Source organism: Argentina silus (genome assembly GCF_951799395.1).
Source record: "Argentina silus genome assembly, chromosome: 5".
NCBI lineage: Eukaryota > Metazoa > Chordata > Actinopteri > Argentiniformes > Argentinidae > Argentina > Argentina silus.
Genome location: NC_139659.1, coordinates 1,204,310 through 1,214,309, shown reverse-complemented (window position 1 = coordinate 1,214,309; position 10,000 = coordinate 1,204,310). Strand labels below are relative to the sequence as shown.

At 50.5% G+C, this 10,000-nt stretch overlaps 2 protein-coding genes across 2 annotated transcripts in view; both read right to left on the bottom strand.

Moving 5' to 3' along the window:
- The window catches only part of LOC310804844 (complement component C7-like), a 9,426-nt gene extending 5,640 nt beyond the window's left edge, over window positions 1-3,786 (bottom strand). The window contains exons 1-8 of the mRNA XM_083670218.1: window positions 3,650-3,786; window positions 3,343-3,410; window positions 2,927-3,002; window positions 2,512-2,653; window positions 2,134-2,278; window positions 1,527-1,665; window positions 961-1,089; window positions 238-481 (exon numbers count right to left, since the gene is read on the bottom strand). Of these exons, the coding sequence (XP_083526344.1) occupies window positions 238-481; window positions 961-1,089; window positions 1,527-1,665; window positions 2,134-2,278; window positions 2,512-2,653; window positions 2,927-3,002; window positions 3,343-3,410; window positions 3,650-3,655 (949 nt within the window). The 5' untranslated portion in view covers window positions 3,656-3,786. The remainder of the gene's footprint in view (window positions 1-237; window positions 482-960; window positions 1,090-1,526; window positions 1,666-2,133; window positions 2,279-2,511; window positions 2,654-2,926; window positions 3,003-3,342; window positions 3,411-3,649) is intronic.
- Window positions 3,787-4,543: 757 nt separating this feature from the next.
- Window positions 4,544-10,000, bottom strand: part of LOC310804633 (succinyl-CoA:3-ketoacid coenzyme A transferase 1, mitochondrial-like) — a gene marked incomplete at its 5' end in the record, with an annotated part of 16,907 nt that continues 11,450 nt past the window's right edge. The window contains 12 exons of the mRNA XM_083669951.1: window positions 4,544-4,769; window positions 4,980-5,081; window positions 5,649-5,729; window positions 5,844-5,933; window positions 6,327-6,402; window positions 6,792-6,864; window positions 7,343-7,391; window positions 7,513-7,607; window positions 8,141-8,255; window positions 8,963-9,070; window positions 9,332-9,392; window positions 9,602-9,708. Coding sequence (XP_083526077.1) covers window positions 4,734-4,769; window positions 4,980-5,081; window positions 5,649-5,729; window positions 5,844-5,933; window positions 6,327-6,402; window positions 6,792-6,864; window positions 7,343-7,391; window positions 7,513-7,607; window positions 8,141-8,255; window positions 8,963-9,070; window positions 9,332-9,392; window positions 9,602-9,708 — 993 coding nt within the window. The 3' untranslated portion in view covers window positions 4,544-4,733. The remainder of the gene's footprint in view (window positions 4,770-4,979; window positions 5,082-5,648; window positions 5,730-5,843; window positions 5,934-6,326; window positions 6,403-6,791; window positions 6,865-7,342; window positions 7,392-7,512; window positions 7,608-8,140; window positions 8,256-8,962; window positions 9,071-9,331; window positions 9,393-9,601; window positions 9,709-10,000) is intronic.

Below are 10,000 nucleotides of genomic sequence, written 5' to 3'. Positions count from 1 at the left end.
ACAAAGAGAGAAAAAAAAATCAGTTTCAATAAGATTTGTTTTGCCCCAACCACCCCACTCATGAGAGGAACACGTTTATTCAAAGCTTATTTTGATGTTAAGGACGTTACACTATCATACACCCATTTAAAACCCCTGGTTATCCCTGTGCCTACATGGTAGCTTCCAACCTTCCCCTGTACCTGCGACTGTACCGGTCTATCTGACTCTGGCTGGTGGTACAAGGCTTCAACTCACTGGTCTCTTTCAGGGCCTGGTTGTCAAACTCCAGTAGGGCCTGGTACTGGCCCCCCAGGACCCCCTCTGACCGGTAGTGTGTCCCGTAGGTCTGCAGGAGTGAGCGGTAGGCCGGGTACTCGTAGGTGACGGGGAGGGAGGACAGGGCCTTCCAGAAGCCCTCGGCCAGAGTAACATACTGGGGAGCAGAGTTCTGGAACTGGGCCAGCTCCACCTGGCTCTTCACGATCAGCAGCTTATAAGACTGGAAGAGGAGAGGTGATAGAGGGGACGGGGGACGGGGGACGGGGGACGGGGGACAGGGGACGGGGGATGGGGGGAGAGGAGAGGCGATAGAGAGGAAGGGGGACGGGGGACGGGGGACAGGGGACGGGGGACGGGGGGGAGAGGAGAGGTGATAGAGAGGAAGGGGGACAGGGGACGGGGGACGGGGGACGTGGGACGGGGGAAGAGGAGAGGCGATAGAGAGGAAGGGGGACGGGGGACGGGGACGGGGGACAGGGGGGAGAGGAGAGGTGATAGAGAGGACGGGGGACGGGGGACAGGGGACAGGGGATGGGGGACAGGGGACGGGGGGGAGAGGAGAGGCGATAGAGAGGAAGGGGGACGGGGGACGGGGGGGAGAGGAGAGGCGATAGAGAGGAAGGGGGACGGGAGGAGAGGGACGCAGGGTTAATATACTGCACACATCAAATAGAATAGAAGAGAAAATAATTTGCTGACCTTGTCTTTGTTGAGCTCGGTGTGGAAGGTGCGGCGATCATGTCCCCACAGGGCGTTACTCTGAATGTGCTCCATGTACTCCCAGGAGCTGTCGTACGACTCATCATCAACCTCGCTCTCCACCTTCACCTGGGAGGACACACACACACACACTTCAGCTCACGTTGACAATTTCTGTGACCTTATTCACCCTCGGCACTGAATGAGTTAAGGGAACTTTAGCACTGAGGACTACAAAAATGGACTCCATTGAGGACTACAAAAATGGACTCCATTGAGGACTACAAAAATGGACTCCATTGAGGACTACAAAAATGGACTCCATTGAGGACTACAACAATTGACTCAACTGAGGACTACAAAATGGACTCCATTGAGGACTACAAAAATGGACTCCATTGAGGACTACAAAAATGGACTCCATTGAGGACTACAAAAATGGACTCGTGCAAAACAGTGCTTGAGTAGTTCCCCATGTTCACCGCCCTGCTTGGGCTGTTGTGACGGTGTGATAAGAGAGACCACCATCGACCTGCGGTCCGTTGTCACGCTGTACTGTGACTGACCTGGAAGTCGTATCGCAGGACGCTCTGGGGAAGTCTGTAGAAGGTCTTGTGGTCTCCGCTGAACACCTTCCTACACTGCCCTCCGAAGCTCAGGGTGTTGATGACACCGCTCCTCGCCTCCCCCGCAAGCACATCAAACCTGGGGGGGGGAGACAGAGAGGATTTACTTACTACAGTAGAGGTCAACTGTACACTGAGGGGGAAGCTGGGGTGGGGGGCGGGGTGGGGGGCTGGGGTGGGGGGCGGGGCGGGGTGGGAAGCTGGGGTGGGGGGCGGGGTGGGGGGCGTGGGGGGGGGGGAGACAGAGAATAACTGCCTCTCATCATGTGGGAACAGCTACAGTTTTCAGTCCGCTAACAGAAAGTGCCGCCTGAACTTCTGCATATTGTATTTTCGACTTTTCAACTGGAAACCACATCAACCTGAAAAGGCATGTACACACTCTCATGTAGAGGTGTGTAGACACTCTCAGATAGACAGTCAACATTCATTTGATCCTCTGAAAAGAAAGAAACACTACCGAAATCCACCACATTAGCAAGATGTACACATACTGTCTATCACAACATCTGAGAGGAAGGAGGGGATGGTAAGGGGATGTTCGTACCCCTTGCCGGTGAGGTCAGAGTTCGGCGGAGTCTTGTCCAGGTCACACACAATATGGCTGCTGTCTTCATCACATCTCCTCTCGTCTGAGCCGTCCTCACAGTCCTGATCTCCGTTACACACGAGCGCGCGACTCAGACACTGACCTGCAGGACACACAGGGAGAAGAGCTCTGGTTTCATCATCTGCTGAGCATGTCCACACAGAGAGAGAGAGAGAGAGGGAGAAAGAGAGAGGGGGAGAGAGAGAGACAGAGAGAGAGAGTGAGAGAGAGACAGAGAGAGAGACAGAGAGAGAGAGACAGAGAGAGGGAGAGAAATACAAAAAAACAATAAACAAAAGTCCTACAAAGCATCCCTAACTGATGGAGTAAATATACCTGAGGAGCAGCGGAACCTTTCTCCACAGCCTGTTCCCAGGGGGCATCCTTTCCCTGGGACACACTCTTGTCTCTGCGTGCCGTCCCCTGAACACTGGCCCCCACCATACTGGGCAAACACCCCCACTGAACGGGTACGCACCTGGGCACATTCAGTAAAGATGCAGCATGCATATCGATCAACAAAAGTAACATCAAGAAAAGGCTTAAAGGGAGTTCAAGGGAAAGGTCAGCAAAATCTTGATTTATATTCCATGAAAATTTGGAAGTGAAAAATTAAATGTGTTTGTGTGTGTGTGTGTGTGTGTGTGTGTGTGTGTGTGTGTGTGTGTGTGTGTGTGTGTGTGTGTGTGTGCGTGCGTGTGTGTGTGTGCGTGTGCGTGTGTGTGTGTGTGTGTGTTCTCTGGTAGTCTACCTGTGTTTTGGTACAGCCATCACATTCAGACCATTCTCCATAAGGTCCCCATACGCAGTTTACAGGCTGCTCACAACTGAACAGGAGAAAAACAAATAATGTTCAGTGTTCAACTAAATGTCAACTCTGAGCGACAATGTAAACTGGCTAACATCCAAGGCTGAGAGGCCCTGGGTTATCCCAGCAAGCAAACAATGCCCCCCCCCCCATTTTTGGCACCCCTGGAGCAGTTAGGGGGTTAAGTGCCTTGCTCAAGGGCACAACAGCAGTGGTAGACACTTTAGATGATGCCAGCAGCCCTCCAGTCACCAGCTCACATCCGCCTCCCTCCTGGGGTGGGGATCGAACCGGTGACCTACCGATCGGCCTCTCTAACCGCTAGGCTACCTGCCGCCCTGGACACAGCTGGTGCCTACCGAGTCTGAGGGGAGGAGAAGACCAGCAGCAGCAGTGGTGCCAGGCAGGGCAGAGTTACCACATTCAGCTACGGAGAAACAACAGACACACACTCAGACACAAACAAAGCTTCTTTTCATACCCGTTAAAGGTCATTCTGGAGCACTGCTCAGAGCCCGTGGCTTGGTGCCAGGTCTTACATGCCGAGGCATACATCAAAACAACCGAGGCGGCGTGTCTTCGACAGACCAGGTGTGTCACTCTCATTTATCCCAGTTATGATTTTGACAGGTGTTGACGGCGCACAGTTGCGTCCCCAGTGCTTACCTTCATGATGCTCCCTACAGAGACAGGTCCTCTTCTCTGGACCGGCTCAGTCTGTCCCGGCTCATATACCCTCTGAGGAGATGTGACTCAACAGAGTTCAGGAATTTCCACACTGGAGAAACACTGTGTTCTCGCTCAGCCAGACAATCAGCATGACCTATTTCCCCTCGTGCCAGCTCCTCTGCCAGTCAGCAGAGCTCTACCATGCGTTTTCTGTCCCATAGGCATGTGCTAATTTCCAGTAAAGGTATGGCATGGTGTTTTATGCGTTGGTGTCGCTGTCTCATATGTACCATAATGAAGGGTTATGAAATCATTGTGTGTTGTGTTTGTTGTTTTTAGCACCAAAACTGGGTCTGTGAGGTTGGAGGGAGTTGCATAATAGTTGTTTTTCCTGAATCGGTATCTCTGCTCTGCACGATCTGTGCAGAGGCCCGATTTTATTTACCCAAGTGAGTAGAGTTAGCAGACCGCATACCTACGTGCCGATTTATCTCTTTTTAAGTGTTGTATCGACCAAACAAAACACAGTAGCAACAGACAGCGAGACGACTGACAGTCAAGTTCCAAAAATAGGATGCTTCAGCTGTGTTCTTTTCCATGGTTTGATTTACTGCTTTCCTGAAACATTCCACTCTAGGTTTGCCTAGAGCAGTCAGCATATAAACAATCTGTAATCAGCCATTCGTGAAATTGTCATTCTTTCTAATTAGGCCAAACATTCTGCCTGTTGATGTTGGAAGAAAAACAAAACATGACCTGTATGGCTGACAAAACCGTACAATAACACTGAGGTAGATGTGCCAGAAGTGTGTCAAATTATTTATCTTAAATAAAAGAACATACAGATTTGAATGTATAATCCTTACAATTACAACCCATAGACACTCTGTACTGGCTGTCAGTCGTCATCAGTGAAACTGACAACACCTTTCGTCATCGGCTGTGATTCCTCTCTGTGGCAACATGTCTTCCTCACATGACTGGAGGGGCATGTTGCCCACTTCTCTCTGTACAGAGGGTCCTACAGGGCAGATCAGGGCAGAGCAGTGGCAGTGGAACCAGGGTTTTTCAGTCACCGGCTTCAGATTTGTGGCATTGGTCTTAAACTTGGGGACACCTGTTTGTCAAAAAAGAAGAAAAAGAAGAAAAAAAAAGCGTTTAGTTTTTAGTTTTTTTTCTGTAGTTTTTTTTTCTGTAATTATTATGAGTCACGCAGCAGCTTGACTGTACCGGAACATTCCGTCTCCATGATCATTACAGTTATGACTCAACCTCTGAGATGAATTAGGGGTTTCTCATGTGAAATGAATGCCTGCCAAAAACTCACAGCAAACTCGGTGCCAGTGCTGGCTTTGATGTCAGCGGGAGTAAGTCCCTCCCATATCTCAATGAGAGTTAGACCCATGGTCTTGTCAACATCGAAAACCGCCTGGTGGTGAATGGGTGGGACACACACACACACACAGACACACACACACACACACAGTGGGGGAGGGAGAGACACACACACAGTGGGGGGGAGACAGTGACACACAGTGGGGGAGAGAGAGAGACACACATGCAGTGGGGGAGAGAGAGACACACACACAGTGGGGGAGAGAGAGAGACACACACACACAGACAGAGAGACACACACAGTGGGGGAGAGAGAGACACACACACACACAGACAGAGTGGGGGAGAGAGAGAGACACACACACGGGGGGGGGGAGACACACACAGAGAGACACACACACAGTGGGACACACACACACACACACATGGACAGAGAGACACACACACACACAGTGGGGGGGGGGGAGACACACACACAGAGACAGAGAGATACACACACACACAGAGACAGAGAGAGCATTCAGATGCAGTATTAAAATATGCATAATCCACTCAGCACCTACGCCAGGGACTGCTGGTCGTGTTTTCAAATCCGATGTAGAAAGAGGAAGCAGAAGTCGGTGGGAGTGAAACTTTATTCAAAGCTTTATTGAAACCCTACCTTCTCAGTGATGATCCTGTCCACACACTGCTTCCCTGTCAGAGGCAGAGAACAGCTGTCCAGGATCTTGTGTTTGCCCCCCTGGAGTTGAGGGAGAGATGGTTGACTGTAGGACTTCACTACGAAATAAGAAATGCGTATAAAGTCGTTATCTGTGATGTGCCGTCCGGGGGCCTGTCTGTCTGGGGCGTTTACCTTGGCGGAATGTTCCATGGTCACCACCACCTTGGTGCCAGCACTGGCCACCAGATCCATAGCCCCGCCCATACCCTTCACCATCTTCCCCTGTGGCAGCCAATGAGGAGAGAGTGGGTGTGACCGAGTTGAGATGGTAAAACTCACTCCTCAACCACCCACACTGTCGAATAACTAGCTTTTCGGGTATTGGAGGAGACAGTCACGTGTGTTGGCAAGGTCAGAGGTCGCAAGTTCGGTTGGAGCAACTCAAATTGCGGGGCGACTGTTTGCAACAACTTGACGTCTGTTTCAGGTCATGTTTCAACATACAGTAAATACATGATGTGCATACACACTATGACTTAGTGGTGATGTCGTTAGAATAACCATTTACATATCTCGTTAACGAGTATAGGTATGTAATAGCTATGTTATTAAATAATAACCATTAGTAATGTGATGCAGGAGGTAAACAGGGTTAGTAGGGCCACAGGATCGTACCGGTATCATCCAGTTGGCCAGATCCCCGTACTTAGACACCTGCATGGCTCCTAACATGGTCAGGTCAATGTGACCACTAGAGGGGGGGGGGGGAGGCAGAAGGGGAGGGGGGGAGGGAGGCAGAAGGGGAGGGGGAGGGAGAGAGGGAGGGAGGGGGGGTGGGGGAGGGAGAGAGGGAGGGGGGGAGGGGGGGGGGGGAGGGAGAGGGAGGGGGGGAGGGAGGGGGGGAGGAAGAAATAAAAGACAGGGGGGGGGGAGAGAGAGAAAGGTTGATATCCCTGCCCATAACTCCAAATGGAAGATCGAAGTCAAAGCAGGGGGAGGCTGGTGGAGGTAGAAATCGGAGGACAGGCTCGTTGTAATGCATGGAATGGAAGGAGGAACGGTATCAAACACGTGTGAGACACACACAGGCACGCCGGCGCTGAGAGGCTCCGGCGGTGAGGAAGAGGATGCTAAACTCACCCCCGGATCATAGCAAACGACTCATCACTGGAGAAGAAGGAGCCTCCAGGGAGCAGAGTGACCGTCTCCTTACCTGAACCACACACACACACACACACACGCACACACACACACACACACACACACACACACACACACACACACACACACACACACAGAGAGAGACCAGGTGAGACCAGGTGAGACCAGGTGAGGTAGGGAGGGTGTGGTAACTAGGGTGTGGTAGCTAGGGTGTGGTAACTAGGGTGTGATAACTAGGGTGTGGTAGCTAGCGTGTGGTAACTAGGGTGTGGTAACTAGGGTGTGGTAGCTAGGGTGTGGTAGCTAGGGTGTGTTAACTAGGGTGTGGTAGCTAGGGTGTGGTAACTAGGGTGTGGTAACTAGGGTGTGGTAACTAGGATGTGGTAACTAGGGTGGGTAACTAGGGTGCCTGCTTTGTAAACGGAAGATTGTGAGTTCGACAGCCGTCTTAGGGTAAGCTACCCCCCCTACATCTCTCTGGAATGCCAGCAGGGATGGGTATGAGCTGAGCATACAGAACTGAACAGTACCTGCGTTGATGAGGTCTGGGTCGACCTCGGCCTCCGTGGGATAAGGACCCTGTGGGACCAGAGCACACCGTGTCAAAACAGAGGAGGTTCCCCATACGGTGAGTGGTTTTACCCTATCTACAAATCCACTGGATACTCCACACTCAACAAAGGAGAAGCGTGTACCGTACCAGCCCCAGGAGTCCGTTCTCACTCTGCAGGTGGACGGTGATGTCAGGGCTGATGTAGTTGCTGGCCAGCATGGGGATCCCGATCCCCAGGTTGGCTGAGGGCTGCGGTCAAGGGCTGTGTTGTGGTATTTTATATTTTATATTATCTTAATGCAGAATCAGAATCAGAATTCTTTTACTTGGTCATGTATATTTGCACATACAGGAAATTGACTTGGTGAGGTTGGTGCATGGGACCTAAAAAACAATAGCAAATATTGGCAAGAAATTGACAAAATAGCAAAATATGAACAAATCAGCAACAACTCTGCAGAATAAATACACAGCTCTGAAAGCTTTGGGATCACAACAGTCTCTGATGTGTCACTCCATGCTCTCATATGATGTATATGGTGATTATGTGGTGACATACTGTAGACTCTCTGCACTCTTCTTAATGGTCCCCTCTAATCAAATCCAATCGCATTTATAAAGCACATTTTATACACAGACTCAATTTGATACAATACGGTTTACAGGAATCATACACAAAAACAGAGAGAGAGAGAGAGAGAGAGAGAGAGAGAGAGAGAGAGAGAGAGAGAGAGAAGGCCCTGTGTGACCCTGTGTACTCCTGTGGGAAGGATACCGTACATCCCGTCCTGGAACTCCAGGGCTGCTCTGCGGATGATCCTCTCCCTGACCAGGTCTGCCTCTCTCCTGGGTCCAGGCATCTCCACCGAGCCCCTCTGGACGGTCCTCTTCTGCACAGAGACCAACCGTGATCAATGAATCACACAGCCTATGGGACTGGAACCTGACACATGGTGTTTATAAATGAGGGGTTTCAAATCACATCTGATGTGATGATGATGTTTCTAATGTTGGAGAATAATATCCAATGATGAGTGGAAGAAGGTGGATACTCAAATTGAAAGTTAAATAAAGACGATTTATCATTCAGATCGATCTGGGACACCAAACTACTGTCCAGGAGAACGGTCAGCAGGGAAGTGGTGACTACAGAGAGTTTGCAGTCAATGTTATAGTAGGTAAAAAACATGAAACCAGGGTATAAGGCTCATCTCAGTTAGGCTCGGCGCCAGTGAGTCTGACATGTCATCAACAGAGATCTTGGGGTCTGGTACCCCTGGTTGTAAACCACATTCCAAGGGTCACTCAGGAAAATACATTCTAACAGATCATTTCATCAATGCTGATGTGGCATTTCTCTGCCATGTTCAGGATAAAGACGCATCGAATGACACTGTGTAGGAACATAGGACAGTCCTATCAACAGAACATCATGAGGAACACAGGACCATCCTATCAGCAGAACATCATGAGGAACATAGGACAGTCCTATCAGCAGAAGTAAGGGATATAATAGGCCTCGACACCTGGGTAAAATAGATCATTTACAGCAGCTCTGTAGAGAGAAACAGTATTTACCACAGACAGCAAGGCTCACCTCAATCCTCTTCTCATATCCTGCCCCCTGCACAACCCTGTCAACATAGATACTGGGGACGTGGACGTCCTCGGCTGCGAAGGTCCCCACATCCACCACCTCCTCCACCTGCCACAGCCAACAGAGGACCAGGGGGTCTTCAGTTCTCACACAAAACTGCGTCAGTTCTCACACAAAATGGCCTCACTTCTCATCCCAAACGTTCTCATTCTCATACCTTCGTCGAAGCGGCATCATTCCATCATTCTGAAGTTTGGGACTGCTGTAACTCTTACAGAGCAATTCCAGTGTTAATTCTGGCTCAATTCTCTTCTTTTTTTTTTCAAATGCTCAACAGCTGCAGGATGCGGTTGCTACAGCCCCACTCACCTCTACGATGGTCACTTTAGCTGCTTTACACATGGGCTGGTTGAAGTTCTTTGTTGTTTTCCTGAGGAGAGACAGAGACAAATCAGCAGTGGGCGGAGGTGAAATGAACGATGGACATCCATACTGACCTCTCCTGGAGGTTGCTTGTTTTGACTCTACAGTGAACTGTAGAACTTCTATTTCAGCTGTGTACCTCTATGTAATAATCACATACGTACATGCTGTGTAAAGCAGTGTGCTATATCTGCTAGCAGTTGTTGAAACCCTCACCTGAAGACGATGTTTCCAGCTCTGTCTGCTTTCCAGGCCTTTATCAGAGCAAAGTCCCCAGTGATGGCTCTCTCCATCACATAATGGACGCCGTCAAACTCCCTCACCTGTGACCAGGGATAACAACATCACATGGGTCAGGGTCTAGGGTCATCTCTGAGCTGACCCCATAGCGCTGACCTCTCTCTCTCGCATTCTGATCAAACAGCGGCCTGTGCGGCCTGGGGTGGTCCAACGGGCTAGCACCATGCCCAACAGTGCACACGTACGCCCGTGTCGGCATGGGTTCAAATCCGGCCGACGCCCTGCTGACGTCCTGCTGACGCCCTGCTGACGCCCTGCTGACGCCCTGCTGACGCCCTGCTGACGTACCCTACTTTCCTGTCTCTCTCAATTGTC